Genomic DNA, 17,644 nt, shown 5'->3' with positions numbered 1-17,644 from the left:
TCATCATGCTTCATGTCAGGTATTTCACATGCCTATCGTGGTGAGGATAACACACTTCTCATTCCAACTGAGGACCTGAGGAAGTAACGTGGTGATAATTCCCTGAGTAGAAATTCTAAAAGGACAACGATTACTGTTCATTCACAAAAGAATGATGAACAGTAGCAAGTTTTGAGAATGTAGTGCAGAGTATGTCATGTGGGATACCTATAGCTTGCACTACAATAAGGACAGATATTCTGTAAGAGGTTATTTCCTCAAATCAGACCTTGACTGTGTGTGTGCATGTGTGTGTGAGCTGAGTAATCAGTAACCATGCCAGTTCACCATCATTTCCTGATAACAGACTAGTATTTATTAGACTTGCATGCCAATAAATCTTAAGTCCCTGATTCTACACTGACACAACTCCAACACACAGGAGTAAATCCTGTGTGTCCTGCACTTTATTTTCTTCCTGTTTGGTGCTATGTTTCTTATATGGAGTCTTTGTTCTTTGTTCATGCATGTGGTGGAGTGTTTATGGTGATCAGACGGTATTAATCGAGTGTTCCCTAGCACCTGAACCTGTTTGTGCCCGGGACTCAACTCGATTCGCTGGTTTTTGACAGCGGCAGCATAACAATTTTTTAAAGCTTAGAATCCTTTCAGACAAATTGACAGTTGGCTCACCGGCCGGTCTGTAACAGGATATCTGGGGCCTTGAGCTGAAAGAGCGCCAGTGGCAGTGGCTGATTATGTTCTTACATTACAACCAGTAAACTGCATATAGACATATATATATTGTATTGCAATATATACACATACACACACACACAGTACAGGCCAAAAGTTTGGACACACTTTCTCATCGAATGTGTTTTCTTTATTTTCCTGACCATTTACATTGGTAGATTCTCACTGAAGGCATCAAAACTATGAATGAAAACATGTGGAGTTATGTACTTAACAAAAAGTGGAGACCTGGCCCCCCCTTTTTTTCATTTTCTGTCTAATTAAACAATTAAAACAAAGGCCGGGTCTGGTCCAATGTTGGACGTTTGCATGCTCTTTGCTCGCCATCTTGTGGTGAAGAGGTGATATACATTAAAGTGAGACATAGTTATGGACTTGTGTAAAGCAGGGAATATACTAGTTTTTATGATGACATTCTCTCTTCTTTTTTTATACTTGCTTCAGACCCTAAAATATAACAAAACATTTCAAAAGATCAGTCGTTGTCAACATTTTTATTTTCTGTACCTGTGCAAGAGGATCCGCTGTTTTTTTATTCCATTGAACGCTTGTACAAGGAGTGATTGCTCGCAGTAACAACGTTATGAATAGTTTCAGCACTGTAGTTATGTCCGTCTCCAGTGATTTCTTGATGTAATATGTAAATGTATTATTGAGGGTGATCATGGCGGTTAGCAACATAACCTCACACCTCCAAGATTGTGATTTCAAATCCCTGCTCAGATCTTGTGTGTGTGGAGTGGAATTAGGTTGGTTTGTGTTTTGTCCAGTTTTGTCCGGTTTCCTCCGGGCATCCCAAGGCCATAGAAAGTGAATGAATAATAAGTGAAATCAGAGGTCAGGTACAGGCAAAAGGCAAATTCATACAGCCAGAAGAAACTCAGAATAAGACGCAAATAAAACGCAGCGACAAGATTCTTAACCATGAAAAAAACAAACCAAACCAAATGCTTGAGGAACTGTGATTTACTCCTTAAAACCCTTAACCGCCAAGGTGCCACTGAGGAGCCACTGAGCAAAGCACCGTCCCTACACACTGGCCTCCTTTCATGGTTGCTCACTGCTCCATCAGTTAGAAGTAGAGACCACATTTCACTGTGTGCACTGTGTGCTGTGCTGTGGTGTGTCACGTGTAACAATTAATCACTTTCTTTCTTTCTATCTTTCAAATTCAATTAACACAATAAATGTATTTTTGAATGGAATATTGGCTAAACGTATGGCTATAATTGGAGTAAAGTACAGCAGCACAGCACACGGTGCACACAGTGAAATTTGAGCAGTGGGCAGCCATGACAGGCGCCCGGGGAGCAGTGTGTGGGGACGGTGCTTTGCTCAGTGGCACCTCAGTGCCACCTTGGCAGATCGGGATTCGAACCGGCAACCTTCTGATTACAGGGCCAATTCCTTAACTATATACATAAATCCTCCACCATTATATATTATAATATATTGTAATATGTATATTATAATATATTATGTGTAATATGTTTGTATGATGTACATACAATATATGTATGTTTGTGTGTTGATATATGAGGAAAACCCTTTATTGCTGTTGCAATACACCATGTCACTAATCACAAACTGGCCATCAACCTGAGCATTCATATACACAAAAATCACATGGGGGTAGACAGTTCAGGAAGATAGGGGATATGGAAAAAACCTAGATAACAGAATCTAGGAACTGAATTGAAAACACCTCGGCACACAAGCGCATGGCCAGTACACAACATAAAAAGTCACTCGCAACAGTTTATCTTAAACAACAAGCCATTTCATCCTGCAGCCACTGGAGGCACTGGTCAACAGACCTACCCATCCACGCTGGGGGTTTGAAGCTGACGCAGGCATTGGATGGGGGGGGTGGTGATGTCCTTGGGATGGTGGAGAGAGAGTCTTGCTGCCCCCGACCTCCGGGGGTGTTTTGGATCAGCAACGGCCACGGCCGAGGCCAGTGCTGATTAGGAAAGGCCAAAAACTGATAGGATGGGTTGTTTGGGTTATCCGTGCTTAAAGATGTGAAGTTCCAGATCAGTGTCAACGCTGGTCTCCAGCCAACATTCTGTGCAGAGCTGTGAATTTCTTCAAGATGGTATCCAATTGTGATCAATAGTCACAGTGATGTTGGCCAATCTGCAATCGATCATCACAGTCTGAGCACCAACATGTCTGCAGCATACAATCCAGAAGGACACTCAGGTTCCCCCGAATGTGGATTTTTCTATGACAAAATGGTGTCAATCACACTGACAGACCAATTGATTAAATTCATGATTTCCTCAGTTCAGAGTCTCTCAAGGTATGAGACAATAGATGAGAAGAAGGAGCGAGCAGGAAAACAGGAGAGAGAGGGAGAGAAAAAAAATGCAAAAAATGATATATATATATATATATAATTAATTAATTATAATTATAATCATTAATTACTGATTAAATTAAATGGTATTGACACAGTCAATGTCATCTTATTCTCATGTCAAGTATATTTGGTAAACGAATTTGGCCATCCCACAGAATACAATCTGGCTCATGAACACTGTTGACTCTGGAGATTCTTCCAGAGGTTCTCTTGATGACTGGGGTTGTGAGGCAAGGAAAGAATCAGCTTTGGATAATGACTGCAGTTGTATGGCTCTGGGGTACTCACATAAAACCTTGACCAGTTGGGTGGGTAAGTGGGTAAGATGCCAAGGTGTTTCAGGCACATGCCAATGTAGACGTCCTCTATGTAGACAGCTCTAACGTGCTGAGCTGCTTCAACTAGCTTGCTGCAGAGATCTGTGGAAAAGACATAGCCCAAGCCCAAAACATTTGGTGGAAATACCGGCTCAGCAAACACCTCCTCAGGAACGTACCACTTGGAATTGGTATTCCGTACCACAGGGGAGTTGTATCTCACAAGACCAGTTATGTAGTTTTTGTGTGGAGCTTCCAGGAGCAGTTTCACCAGGTTTGGCACGTTGAGGAACGCATCTGAGTCTATCTTCATAGCAAACGTGGCCTTAGGACAGTGGGCATTCAGCCACTCCAGCATCACCATGGTCTTGATGGTTAAGTTGTTGTAACTGTCCACAAAGTCACTCTGCAGCAGGTCATGGTGTTCTGCAGATTCCAGGAGCAAATTCTGCTGCATGTTCTCTCTGTCCTCCCCACTTGGCAAACCCAGCAGGAAGAATAGAGTCACATTTTTACCAAGCACCACCCTCTCGCTGCCCCACGTTTTACGGATGACTTCCCGATGCACGTGGTCATTCGGCGCCACTGGTACCATCAGGGCCAAAAAGGTTATCTCCTCCTGGCAGCGATGCTCTTCATTCACAATGAAGTCATATTTATGTGGATACTCCACAAAGTATGGATGCAGTGATTTCAATGTTGGTGCTGCTGTTGGCATGTCTGTTGTTGTTGCCGGTGTTGAATTTTGCAGGTCCCTCAGCATATCAAATATTTTGTTTGTAGAAAAGTCATAAGTGTAAAAATAAAAAATAAAACACACACTAAGAATGAGAAGAAATATGAAGCAGAAAGATGGGTTACGTTTACATGGTGGTCTTGACTCTGGAATACTCTCTTGGATGTTCTTATGATTAAAATTTGTGGTCATCATCCTTAAAAGTACAATCAAGAGGAAACAAAATGGCGGTGGACGTATTCTAGAAGAAAAAAAAAAAGGAATTAATCAAAATTAAATAGAATTTAAATAAACATTTAAATCTCTGTTAATTGGTAGATTTAAAAAAGAACAGTATGGTGTAACCCAGTAGAAAGAGTCCCTCATTTCATATAGGGATGGTGTAATTAATGAAAAGTAATTTTTTTTTGTTCTATTGAGCCTTCCTCGGAAGAAATTGAAAGCTGGATTTCTCCCTGACGAGGGGGATGGCGAGCCACCTGGAAAGCGGATGTTCTTCACCTATCTGAGAGGGAACTTCTCCATTCCTTCTCCATCACACAGGTCACCGGTGTGGTAGGACTTGATCTGACATCCTTGACTTTGACTGTTACCTACTGACTAAGACTTACTGACGAAAGACCTACTAGACTATAACGCACTGACTAAGAAGAAAACAACTCAATTTGGGAAGAAGGAAAAAGAGAGAGACTTTATAATTATTGCAAATTGTTACATGTTAATTATTATGTTATGGTTTTATAAGAGAAGTTTTTGTTGTTTTGTTATAGTGAATGCCGGCTGTTAGATTGTACATTTATTTTCTTATTTCCATTTAAATATACTTAGTAAGTTCAACTGTCTCCCCTGGTCTGAGCATCTTTTTCCCTGGCTATCACATAGCACAGCATTTACCTCCACGAACCTAGACACTGGTCCCCCCCTTGGGTGAATCACCTGAGCTTGTATATATCTGCTATAAGGGTAGTTACATTCTTCACAGTGGTTACAATATTATTTACATTGCTGATATGAATATGAGACACCCCTTTTTCAAGAGACTTTTTTTTAAAAGCAGTCTTTTAGAGACCATATCTTTATACAGAACGTGTGTTATATATTGCTGGTGTCTTCCCATTGTAAGTCGCTTTGGATAAAAGCGTCTGCCAAATAAAGTAAAGTAAAGTAAAGTAAAGATATATGTGTGTTATATTCTAGACAATACAGTAAAAAAGCAACAGCATATCATCCACTCTCAGTGTGTAACTAAAAAAAGCCCTGAAATTGCCCTTGGGACTGCAATGTTGCCAAATTACAAATTCAATCCTCCCAAATAAATAATTCATATAGAAATACGGTTATTACGCCATCAGCCTCCAAACTATTTCTTACAGGAAGAACATCTTACCTGTCTGAGAAGAGCAGGGTCTGACTAGTCAGACTGGAATTACCAGGGAAAACTGGGAAACATGAGTATATGCTAAATACAATGAAATACAATGAGAGCAGGGAACGCGTGCCTCTTGGCAAATTACCCGAATGTATTTCTGCCACATACCCTTGTGGATTCATCATGGAAGGGGAGGAGCCAGCACAGACCAACCAACAGCCTTGTGATTCCTCTCCTGTGGGCAGGTGTGTGCACGAAGTATGCTGCTAAATATTACCCTAATAAAAAGTTAGTCAATATTTTCTGTTTGTGTTGTGGGTGTAGGGTAGGGATCTTTTGCATGCATTAAACGGCTTCTAATCAGCAACCAGGAAACAAGAAGAAAAAATTCTTTTCAGATTTACGGCTCCCTGGACATATTGTTTTTCAACTCCTGCTGTCCTAATCTTATTGTTGGTGTGCTTTTATTCATGAAGCCTTCTACTGCGCACCAGAAATTGGAATGAAAACCAGAAAAACACAAATTAAGAACAGTTTAGATTGGTTCCTGTTTTGCATTTGAAGGTCAGAATAGAAATATTTGAATGCATTAGGTTCATGCACCTTTGTGTGTATTTATGTCACAATTTTAACATGTTCATTTTTGCACATATCAGCATATGTTTCTGCACCCCTATACCAGGAGAAAGGGCTCTATTATCAATACAACACAATTGTATATAATATATTGTTTTTTTTTTTTATCTTTACAACAAATGCGCAGGAAGGGACTTATGTTTTGTTCATATGTAGAGATGTAAGAACAGGGTGTTGGTCTCTGCAAACTCTGTAATCTAATGAATGATCTCCTACAAGCCAAAGTCTCCAGATGGAGAACAAGTCTGAATTGCTGCTTTGAAAATAATAGGATAACAGAGCTGTGAAGACCTTGTTTTTTTCTATACACAAAATGCATAATATAATAAGCAAATTCTGCAATTAATGGACTAATGGACTGTTTTTTTGTGAAGTTAACAAACTTTCTTGCAGCAGATAAACTGTGGTTTTTGTGTGCACTTGTTTGAATTGGTGACATTTGCACAGTCAGTTAACCTCCAGAATATTGATCAGGTCAGTTAAGTAGTATAGGGGGTGGTTATTCAGCGATTAGCAACATTCACTAAATTGACAACAAGGCGGAGGCCACATTTTCCTCATCCTTTTTGGAATGTTTTTAAGTAGTTTTGCATATTAATAGGGTCAGTGTCACTACTCGTGGCATGAGGCGATACTTGCACGGTCCTAAGAGCATGGAGATTAGAAGGGACAGGCAGTTTCTAGGAGAGCTAGACAGGGGCGTTGAAATTCCTTAACCAACCAGCAGGACCGGATCTGCTCCTTTGTGCATAGAAGAACAGGCTGAGTGGTCCCAGAGCCCTACACAGTCACCTCCATTCAAAAAAGACTTCATGAAGGTGGCCTGAGGACAAATGGCGGCACCATGACTTCCATTATGTACCTTAGACCCTTTGACAGCGCAGTGGGTCCTGGGTTCCTGCTGGTGCATAATAATACAGAGCCTGTTCCTGCAGGCAGTTCCTGTAGGATGCAGGAACTGACACCATTTACTGACCCCCATGCTCACCTGACCTAAACCAAACAGAACGTTCCTCTGTAAGCCTGCTATAGGTTGATCGTTGTCATTTTAATACAATGATGTGGCATCCACATCATTGATGAGTTTTCAAAGTGTTCATTTAATTTTTTGAGCTGTGTGTGTATAGAAAATCCAGCTGCCGTAAAAACGTACATGAACCAACACTGAAGAAGCTTCACTTGACGTTCTTCCCTTTACCATTTGAAAAATATCCACACAACAGTTTTTAGAAAAAATTAACAGGGCTTTGTGGTTTACTGTCAGATAACAACCGTGAACCAATACACAAGCAGCATAAGAATATAAGAAGCAGTTCCATAACCGAAAACTTGATAAAGCAGTGGGACTCGGTACACACTTCAAACAAATACACAAACTTCTACAAACGCATATTTGCTGAGGTTAACTCAAAGCTCTGATCACGAACACAACTTATAGTTGTCAGTTTGGGGCTGGTGGGTCTGGTGCTGTTTTAGGGGCGGGAGCAGTGCTGACGACCACTGCAGACACAGATTTGGGAGAGCCGGTTGCAGTCCTCTGCTGGAGCTGCTGCGCCGGGACAGTCTGGATGCGGACCTATAGAAATAAGCAAAAAGAAACGATTTACATATGCAAGAGGAAATTGTGAGGTTCCTCACACCGTAAAACCTTTACAGTGATCAAAAACCTAAAACAATTATTTTTATTTAGAACCTAACGATTTACTTCACACGTGAATTAATGAGACACGTGACACCACATGACCTTGTTTCTGGTAGCACTGCCTTTTACAAACCCCTTTTCATAGATAGGTCTAGCAGTTAAGGAAACAGAGCCATAATCAGAGGGTTGCTGGTTCAAATCCCGAACCACTTTTCACTGTGTGCACTGGGTGTTAATCACTTTCAGTCATCCCGCATCACAATTTCACTCTCTTGCAGTGTTTGAACACGTTTATTTATTTATTTATTTTAGTATAACCCATTTAATTCATGAGGATTCAGAGAACTTCTCCAACACAGTCCTTGGTCACCTGCACAATCCCTTTTAGCAACCTGCCCGCAGAACACACACACCTGCTCTTCTGGGCGCACCCACCTGTGTGGCCTGTCCCTGTTGCTGGAGCTGCTGCAGCTGCTGCGCCGTCACAAAGCTGACTGGCTTGTTCCCAGCAATGAGCTTGGTCCCAGCTGGCATTGTAGTCAAGATAATGTTTCTGCCAAGACTGCCGATGCTGCAGTCAGAGGAGAAGTGACAAGATGACACACTGTGAAAATGATGCCCATCCAACTAATTCAAAATGGTTCACTAATTGTGTTTTTTGCTTTATTAATTAAAATAGTATAAAACGAGGGAGGTGGCTGCTCACTTGGTGCTGATGTTGCCTTTAAGGATGGGTGTGGTTACCACGCTTTTGCTCTTGAGAGGCTGGCTAAGTACCGACAAGGGAACAGTGATCCTTGCAGGTAGCTTCCCCTGGAGAGAGACAGGATCAGAAATCAGCCAGAGGGAAAAAATGCTGACGATGCAATTAATGTTTCCCTCTGAAATTTAACTAATGACATGGCAAATCAGCGCAAAGACACTGATTACTTCTGATAGTTCTCTCACTGAGATGTGTGTCGATTTGTAAATATACCTAGATTTCATTCAAATTTAAATACAGGTAAATAAATAAATAAATAAATATCTTACAGCCTGGGTGGCCACAACAGTGGCACTGACGGGCACCTGCCTCACAGTGGCGGTGCCTGCGCCCAGCGAGATCGATGACGCAGCTGTGGCACCAGGTCCTATCGTCACACCTTTTGCCCCTGCCACTCCGCTGGTTGCTATGGTGACGGTCGCCGCCCCTGAGGGTCCCAGGGTCTGTTTGCCGGCAGTGGTATTTGTGGTGACAGTGAGAGCCTGCCCCTGCTTCTGCGGTATCACACCAAGTCCAGGCATGATTCGGATGGTGGTGCCGGCCTTGGCATCAGGTGAGGAGGTGACAGTGGTGAAAGTCCGGGCTTTCTGCTCTGCCACTGTTACCCCAAGTGCAGGCATCAGCCGAATTGCAGTGTCTCTGGCAGTCTTTACCAGTGTGGCGGTTGCGCCTGCAGCTGTAGCCAGTGCAGCAGTGGGGGTCTTGGCTTCAGCCATGGCAGAGCCGGTAGGAGCAGGGGTCGAAGGTTGGGGGGTTGTGGTGACATGCAGGGTGGCAGAGATGGCCTTGCTTCCTGCCGTTGCTGTGGCAGAACCGAGCATGTCCGGTGTGAGCTTGACAGTTGCCATGGGCGACTTGGTGAGTGTGGCCATCATGTCAGGCGTGATGCGAAGCACCGTCTGACCCTTCGCGTCTGTGGTGATAGAAGACGGGGGCAGACGCAAGACATCTTTGCCCTGAATGCGCAGGTTTGTGGCCGTAAGGGGGATACCTGCTCCTGTCTGGGTCTTAACCCCTAACTGTCCGGTAATAGCAACCTGGGCGTGGGAAAATCAAGCAGGTTCCACAAGAAAATCAGAACATAAAAACAACACAGGTAAAACATGATGACAGCGCATGGGACATTTATTTGCACCCTGGAATGTCACTGATATTTATGAAGGACTCTACTACTTATTCTCATGGAAGAATAAACCTGTTTCTGACCAGGTGATTTATTTTGTTTCAGTGGATCAAAGACCATGCCCCTTTCCCCACCAGCATCAGAGAAGTATAGAGAAATATACAAAAGGTGTCAGTACGCAGTCTCTGTGTGTGTATACCTGTTTAATGATGTTCTGGCTGGTGACTCCTTGCAGTATGGCAGGGGATGGGGGAGTGTGGTTGGGGCTTCCAGGCGCACTGCTCTGTGCTTTGGTTGCCATGACAGCAGATGCCAGGCCAGAGACTGTGAGCGTTGTCTGACCCCGACTAGTCTGGACCTGCACTGGACTGCCCCCTGCCTGTGTCCTCACAGGAAGGTTCACTACAGCCTGAGACGCAAATACACTTATCTTTATGAGTGGCAATAATAATGCAATAAAATTACTTTTCTACGCCTTTAATTAATCTTAAGTTTTAATTTTTGAATAAGTGTTTTTTTATTCCCAATCTTCCTCACAATTCCTAATGAGGTGTAGTAAAATGTTTTTATCTTAGAGTGAAGATATTTGTTAAAACGTGCATAAACGCACACCACAAAAATCTAGACTTTGTTGATAGACAGGCATAATAGCATGAATTTATATACATTTTTAATAATCTTTATGGCAGTCGACATCAGGAGACTGCAGAGCAGCTCACCTGTGTGATGCTCTTGCCCTGAGCCATGCTTACAGGAACTCTTATGTGCTGTGGGGCCTGGTGCACCAGTGTCGGTGTCGACTGGGCTCCAGAAGTGTTGGGTTGACCCGGCTGCGCTGTTACTACTCGCACCTGAGGCAGAGCGGTAGTGGTGGGGTGGCTCACTACTCGAGCTCCAGGCTGCACTGGAGCCTGGGATGCTTGAGACCCTGACTGCCCAGCAGTAAGCAAGGTCCCAAGCTGCGGCATGGAGGGGGGAGATACTAGCAGGACACTGCATGAAGCAAGAGAAGAGGAAAAAAGGGTCTCAACATGTGTACACAGCTCATTTTGAATCAGTGTTATAACAGTTCAGCCAAATCATGACCCAGTGTTTCTAGAATATTAGAATAGAATGAATATGTATGTATGTAGATATGTGTGTGTGTGTGTGTGTGTGTGTGTGTGTGTGCTAACCAGAGGTGACCAAAAAACGGTCCAAAATAATAAAAAAAACTTCAAAGCCTTCTTCACCCACACAAACATAGTGTCAAAATCTTCCAACAATCAAAACATTTCAGAAACATTTAATCACATAAAATAATTTTTATTCACCCTAAAATCCCATACTAGGGAGTGCTTGAGCACTCACCTTGGACTGGTTTTCACTGTCTCCAGGATGCCAGCTTTGGTTGGGGTGGACGGGGGATGGGGGGACTTAGGGGTGCCCGGTGTGCTGGCTGTTGGGGTGGTGGGAGGGGGAGGCAAGGTGCCGCCAGTTACTGCTGCAGGCTCAGTGATGCCACTCTGCCCAGTTTCTGAACATCCAGGGTTTTTTGAGCTCCCCTCCTTACTGCCAGTCTTCTGCAGCACAGAAAAGGCAGTTGAACAGTTTAATCGCAATCCCACAAACTCAAAAACAGAAAGTACACCAGAGCACAGGGCTTCAAAAGTCAGGTGCAGACAGCATGAGGCACTCACAGGTTTGGCTGCAGGTTTGGGTTTCTGCTGGAGGGCTTTTCTGGCTTTAGCAGCTGCTGCCTGAGCCTGATGGATTCGTTCTGTAGAGAAAACAGAGGGAGCCTCAGCATCTCAAGTCAGCGTTTCCTACAGCATATTCACACATTTGATTCAGAACATTATTAAATAATAGATAAAAAAAAAAAAGCTTAAACTGTGCAACAGACAACAACTGTGCAACTGTTGTCACTGTTTGACTCAGATCACGAAACCACAAGCAAAAGCTCCAGTCCCACGAGCTTGGGACCTACCAAACTCCTCTTGGCTGCGGCTCCTGTGCAGGTAGATCCAGAGCTTGCGACCAATGTCATACTTCACACAAGGGTCCTTCTCGTAGTGCAGTCGGTCCAGAGCCCCACTTACCACAGTGTTCACCTATACCATAAACACATATGCATATAAGCATTCGATATTCATTTTTTTCTGTGTGTAAAAAGATTAGGCTAGACTCAAGTCTGACCTGGGCACTGGTGACATCAGGGGCGAGGAACTGGGAGTCTTTTAACAGCTCACAGATCTCAGCTCTGGTGCCTTCACCATTAGGCAGCCGAGCAGCAGCATCACGTACTGGTAACACACATAGACAGTCAGGAACACACACCTCATTCAAACTTGCAGAATAAACATGCAGACTTCTTTAAATCAGATACTTAATAAAATAATGTAGCACACAGCTAGCATATCCAGAAAGGGTTTCACTTCATATCTGGCTAAATTTCTCGCTTGAGCACCAAACTACTCCATCTGACAGACTCCACACACAGCTTTCTCACCCAGAGAGAGGATGGTGACGTAGGGAGGGCGGTCAGAGCGCAGGAGCGAATGCTCACGAGCTTTGTTCAAGGAGGTCTCCTTGTCAAAGACCCCTTTGACAGGCCCCACCACTGACTCAAACCCGTGCATGCGGAATGTGAAGGCTTTGTGTGGCTGGTCGTAGCGCTGCTGTTCCTGTAGTGCATGTGACATGACATAAATATAGCCAGGATGAATAAGCTCCCCCCAAAGGCATATTGTATTGCAATAAATATAGCTACAGCTACACGTATGTTCAGACCCCCTGGTCTTATATAATTAACATTCTTATTGTAATCACTGAAGATCATAAAATGAAATGATGCTGAGAAATTCAGATATAAAACGGACTGGAAAGATGGATGGGTTGACAGACCTGCTCTTGAAAAATGTGTCGCTCTTCTCCTGTGCTGGGTCGCACCACATAATCGGTCCATCTATCCAGTGACAGAAAGACAAATCAATAAGAAGATGTAAAGCATTTAAATTTCAAAGGCATTTTCCATTAATTGTTTCTGTTTACAATAAATAACTATTCTGTGTTTATTTGAAAAACGTACACTCTGGGTGTTGGGGGCGGCAGGTCTGTGTCCTCTCCCTCCTGCTGCGATTAACAAAATATTAATCCAGATCAAAGTCACACCCATCAGAGGCCTTAATTTCTTCATCCCATGACTTATTCTCTGAACACTTCCATCCACCACATTTACTAGGGGTGTGGTTACCTTGACAACCAAATGGTCTTTAGATTCCAGCCAGAGTTGACACAGTGCACTCAGATCCTTCTCTCCATCCTGAGTGACACCTGGCACAGCCAAGGACATAAGCACAATAAAATTATGGTATTTACTGGAGGTGACTATTACCCCATTTGGGATGTGCAAACATCTAGAGCTGAGGGAACAGAATGCAGAGACTGTAAAGCACAGAACATAATAATGCCCCATAGAAGCTCAAGCATCTGTCTAGCCAGCCTCACTACACTGAATGCTCAAAATTTGATAAATTCACACAAGGATCAGTTATATACTAATTTGGGAAATATGAACTATTTAAAAAATACAAAATAAAAATGAATTATCTACCTGTCCATTTCCACTGCTGAGACAGCTCACGAAATTCCACAAGAGGAGAGAAGCCACTGGGTAAACCTATAAGTCCAGCTGTGAAAAAGCAACACAGAGTTACAAATGAATGCCTAAATAAAACATGAAAAGACAAACGTGCAGTCTGTGGAATAAAAGAAAATTGCTTCCTGATCACAAAAACGTCTTACGTTTGCTCTCTCCTGCCAAGAAGTGAAGTGCAGGCACTACCAGCTCTGACCAGCAGGGGACAAGAGAGAACCAGGGATTGAGAGTGCTGGCTGGAGACATCTGCCACTGCTGCACCTTCTCCTCCAACTGAGAAAAGCAACATCAGGTCCAATACAGCACACATGAGTGATATAGCTAAGAGGTCAGGATGGTAAAATTGCTTTTGAACTAATGAGACATATTAATAATACTGACAACTCCTGTTTATAATAGAAGTTTCATGGTGTGTAAAGAAACAGACAATACCTGTGCTGAGTTTGCCAAACCCTCCTGCCTCAGGACATCCTCCAATAGGTTGAAGAAGCTGACTGCTATCTCCTCCACCTGAGCTGGACTGGTCTGAGACTCCTCCATCGGCCTGGAAGGGAAAGGGATGCTCCCCATGAAACTAGTCAGTGACAATAAAATGAAAGGAGTTAAGAGATGAGCAGAGAGGAGCACAGACTCACTCTTCCTTGACACTGAGCAGGGGGACACTGGGGGTATCGGAGGCGTTGGAGTTGGTTGAAGGCAGCAGGTGGTCACAGGCGTCCTCAGACTCAAGTTTGACGGGGCGAACTTTCTTTTTCTTTTTCTCCTCTCTCATTCTCTTTTTGGGAAGAGCCAAGTCTAACAGAGCTGTTCATAGTGGAACAAGGCGTATAAATACATCACACAGGGCAAATTCCTCAACTTTGTCAATGTTTGCTCACTAATAAAACACACATTGAAGATTTTAGTATTTTGGCTGGTGTGAATGCAAACTATGAGCCTAATGAGACAAAATGCCTAAGAAATGTTAAAATCATTTAATTAAGCCACAGAAAATTAAACATTTTATGCACTTTTTCATGTATCATCAGCAACTTCCTGCAATAAAATGACATTTTACTGCTTGATCAGCCTCACCCATAACAGAGCCTTTCTTTCCTATATTGACTCGTGACATAATGTCACCAAGGTGGAGATCAGATGTCATCAGATCTGGGTGATCCTAAATGTGAAGGATAAATAAACGGTGATTTACAGTGCTCATTAGCATTTTACTGTCATTGTATTTAACATGCATACATTAATTCTGTAATAAGTCCATGATTTGAGACAAGAATGTACACATGGTTCACCAACCGGTTGGTGTTTTCTCTTCTCTCTGTGCCTCCTCAGCATGGCTTTCAGATCTTTCTCTCCTAACTCAGTCTTGTCTGGATTGCAGAAATAAATTAATGACTCATTAATCACTCAATCATAATTTAGTCACTCACCATCATGCATAACCTTAGCAAAAAGGAGACATAATGCAAACACATATTTATGCTGTTTTAGCTGATGCTGAGAATTTTTTACAGCCGTGAAAATGCTGACCCCTGGTTTTCATATCTTGGGTGGAGAGGCTAGGCACCACTCTTAGGGAGACTGTGGGGGTGGGGGAGGAAGGTGACTGAGGAGACGTTATCCATGGTCCCAATTCTGTAGAGACAGAAAATACATGAACAGAAAAGACAAGATGCATAATAAAAAAGTTCACTTTGTTCACATCCTACCTCAGGGTTCCACAGATTTTCACACAATGTAAAAAAGACTTCCAAAGCAATGTAGTAGTGTAAATTATCAGGACCTAATGTGGAGGGTGTGGTCTGCTTGTTTAAATGGATATCTGGACACACTGTTAGAGATTTGGGGCATTTGTCAACTGACTCACCATCATCATCAGATGACAAGTTGCTGTCACCACACTCGTTCTTCACCTCTCTCAGGATCCTCCCCACTCTGTGTCTCACCCGCTCCTCCCGCATCTCTCCATGGGAGGGTGTTGTGAAGCGTCGCTTCACAGCCAGTTCAGGTCCATTAGAGGCTGCCATCTCCAAAAGCTCCTACAAAGATGTTATAAATTCTGCTGTTGCACAATGATTTCACATTTCTAAATTAGTTTGCAATCAACAGAAAACTGTTAATATCTGTTAATACTACTGTAATTACTACTGTAAAGGACCACGATTGTTAAAATAATAATATTTACATTTACAGCATTTATCAGATATTATTAGTGATTTTGTCTTGTATGATATGGGTTATTTGTGAGTTTGTGATTGAATACTGTGTGTGTCCCTGTGGTATTGTATTTTGTGCTGTGGGTGCTTACAGATGTGAATGATTGCAGGCTACTTTGTTTGGGTCTAAGCTATACAAGTGCCCAGCTATGCAGCCTCCATATAATCAAAGTTGAACTTTGCCATTTCTCCACCACAGGAAATGTTGATCATTGCATTATACATGTTTAAATGACAATAAAGCTTGAATAGGTGTTCCTATTAAATGAACAAATGTGGTGACAAACATGGAGCAAGGACTAACTGATTGGCAGGTTACCTTTCTGGAAACAAGGATCTGTTTAAGTAGCTTGTGATAATACTGCTGCAGGGAGTAGAGCTGCCGCTTGCGTTGGGACTTTGCACACAGTTGCCTGTACTTCACAACTTCTGGGTTAAAATAGCCATCTACAGAAAACAGTTATCAAATTTAAAAAGGTGCCTTTCCTATCATAACACAAAACTGAGTGTTCAAAGGGGATGATCGGTACCTCTGAAGAGTTTCTGGGCCAAGTGAATGGGGTTTCCAAAGCAGAAGTTTTGGTTGTTGAAAAGGGCATTGACTGTACCTTCCTGCTCAGCAGCATTGTTCTCAGGGAACTGAGGCAAAAGCTGGCTTAGCTTCTGCCGCTGGGCATCGGTCAGGGCCTCCGACCACGTATCCTCACTCAAAACTGAGAAGAATATCTCGGGCTGCTTGCACACACATCAACACATTAAGAAAAAATGGCAGACACCATGTACATAGTAATGCTAAAAACGCACACAAACATCAACAGACGCACACTTACGTCCTCAAGCAGGTCCTCTGGAAGCCTCACACGAGAATTCCCTAGTAAGCATTCCTCCATGACACACCCCGTACTGTCCATCCCAGAATCCAAAGGGTCTGTCAGCATGTGAACCAGATCATCCATGTCTTAGCTGACCTTAAATTACACAAAATTGCAAACCGTATTCTCATCATTAGCAACAATCAGACCTGCTCAGAATGCACAGACAATTATATTAATTATATTAACTTCAGCTGCCTTGCAAATACATAATAAAACATGAATTGAGATGAAGACAGGTAGGGGGTTAGCCCTACTAATCTCCAGACCCACCAATGCGTTAAAGTAAATCTAAACCAAAATCTGTACATTCGTTCACGATCTTCGTACAAGAGCAGCCTAAACCCCCCCTGTAGACTATTCGCCACCTGAATCCATTTAGCCAGCTAGCTGCGAGCTAAGACGTCCTGAACGTAATGACCACTGAAGGTAACCCGTTCCTTTCTCAGACGAGCAGTTAACAAAATTCCACGAAGCGTTCTCCACGGAGGAAATAAAAACGCCAGGAAACGCACGATTATTCACCATGAGCGCCCAGCCTGGCGAGGACCTGAAGAAGGAGACCAGGAAGGAGTAATAACAAGGACGTACCACTTCCGGTCCGCTATGTGAAAGGGTCCGACTATTTCCGATTTGTTTTTGGGTAAAGATTGATGCTGCACGAACCTATTAAAGCAGCTTCAAACTTTTCTGGATTGTAGTGGTAGTTGAGATATCTTTTTAGACTCACCAGAGAATTGCAACATCCTTACTCGAGGGTGCTTGACCTAACTTTGGATTACAGCAATTACTCTTATCGGTTTATCAATTTCTCCTCTTTCGGCCGCAGCTGGTCTAAAATGCTTCACTTGCTTCCAGTTGAATACAGAATGCAGTTGAAAACATGTACTTTTGGTTGTCCTTGAATGGTGCTGCTGGTCGCAAAATTACCAACACGCACACTTTGATATTCTGTTGTCTTTTAATTGTGCTTATAAATAAAATTTGATTCCACCCATATTGAGAATGCAAACAGTTACAAATAGAAGCCATTGTTTATTAACGACTGTATTGTAGCATTTACAGTCCCTGACAAAAGTCTTGTCGCTTATCTATTTTGTAGAAACACTTGCTATTAACCTGACTTTTAATGAATCAACTGTTGTTAGAAATAGCTCATATGAAAAGCCCTACCAAATTATGTTTAATGCATTGAAATGAATTAGTTTCACTGAAAAAGATTTATCATTTAAT

The 17,644-nt window shown here is 42.7% G+C and overlaps 2 protein-coding genes across 4 annotated transcripts; both read right to left on the bottom strand.

Moving 5' to 3' along the window:
- Positions 1–2,183: 2,183 nt before the first annotated feature.
- Positions 2,184–5,664, bottom strand: LOC114792676 (beta-1,3-galactosyltransferase 1-like). Its single transcript, XM_028984011.1, has 2 exons — positions 5,541–5,664; positions 2,184–4,394 (listed from the first exon to the last, which is right to left on the bottom strand). The coding sequence occupies exon 2, from the start codon at positions 4,346–4,348 to the stop codon at positions 3,269–3,271; it is 1,080 nt and encodes a 359-aa protein (XP_028839844.1). The 5' UTR covers positions 4,349–4,394; positions 5,541–5,664; the 3' UTR covers positions 2,184–3,268.
- A 1,673-nt stretch (positions 5,665–7,337) lies between these two features.
- nfrkb (nuclear factor related to kappaB binding protein) lies at positions 7,338–17,008 on the bottom strand. Of its 3 annotated transcripts, none has more exons than XM_028983529.1 (26): positions 16,937–17,008; positions 16,370–16,507; positions 16,070–16,271; positions 15,859–15,986; positions 15,191–15,362; positions 14,854–14,958; positions 14,620–14,693; positions 14,401–14,485; positions 13,962–14,130; positions 13,759–13,870; positions 13,473–13,599; positions 13,282–13,359; positions 12,922–13,001; positions 12,757–12,800; positions 12,573–12,633; positions 12,178–12,352; positions 11,865–11,971; positions 11,656–11,779; positions 11,366–11,445; positions 11,037–11,248; positions 10,406–10,679; positions 9,886–10,095; positions 8,833–9,600; positions 8,507–8,613; positions 8,236–8,371; positions 7,338–7,734 (listed from the first exon to the last, which is right to left on the bottom strand). In XM_028983529.1, the coding sequence occupies exons 2-26, from the start codon at positions 16,493–16,495 to the stop codon at positions 7,600–7,602; spliced, it is 3,891 nt and encodes a 1,296-aa protein (XP_028839362.1). In that variant the 5' UTR covers positions 16,496–16,507; positions 16,937–17,008; the 3' UTR covers positions 7,338–7,599. The 3 variants fall into 3 exon arrangements, with proteins under 3 accessions (XP_028839362.1, XP_028839361.1, XP_028839363.1); XM_028983528.1 differs by having other exon boundaries at positions 16,927–16,986; XM_028983530.1 differs by having other exon boundaries at positions 12,757–12,797; positions 16,927–16,986.
- Positions 17,009–17,644: the final 636 nt, after the last annotated feature.

Source organism: Denticeps clupeoides, chromosome 6 (genome assembly GCF_900700375.1).
Source record: "Denticeps clupeoides chromosome 6, fDenClu1.1, whole genome shotgun sequence".
Taxonomy (NCBI): domain Eukaryota; kingdom Metazoa; phylum Chordata; class Actinopteri; order Clupeiformes; family Denticipitidae; genus Denticeps; species Denticeps clupeoides.
This window is presented reverse-complemented; position numbering and strand designations above follow the sequence as displayed.

Bases quoted from the DNA above. Each gene is read 5' to 3' on its own strand.
- LOC114792676 (XM_028984011.1), bottom strand. From the start codon at position 4,348: ATGATGACCACAAATTTTAATCATAAGAACATCCAAGAGAGTATTCCA.
- nfrkb (XM_028983529.1), bottom strand. From the start codon at position 16,495: ATGGATGATCTGGTTCACATGCTGACAGACCCTTTGGATTCTGGGATG. The intron at 15,363-15,858 runs GTAACCTGCCAA...ACATCTTTGTAG, and splicing joins AGATCCTTGTTTCCAGAAAG to GAGCTTTTGGAGATGGCAGC. The intron at 8,614-8,832 runs GTAAGATATTTA...GTCTCTCTCCAG, and splicing joins CTGTTGTGGCCACCCAGGCT to GGGAAGCTACCTGCAAGGAT.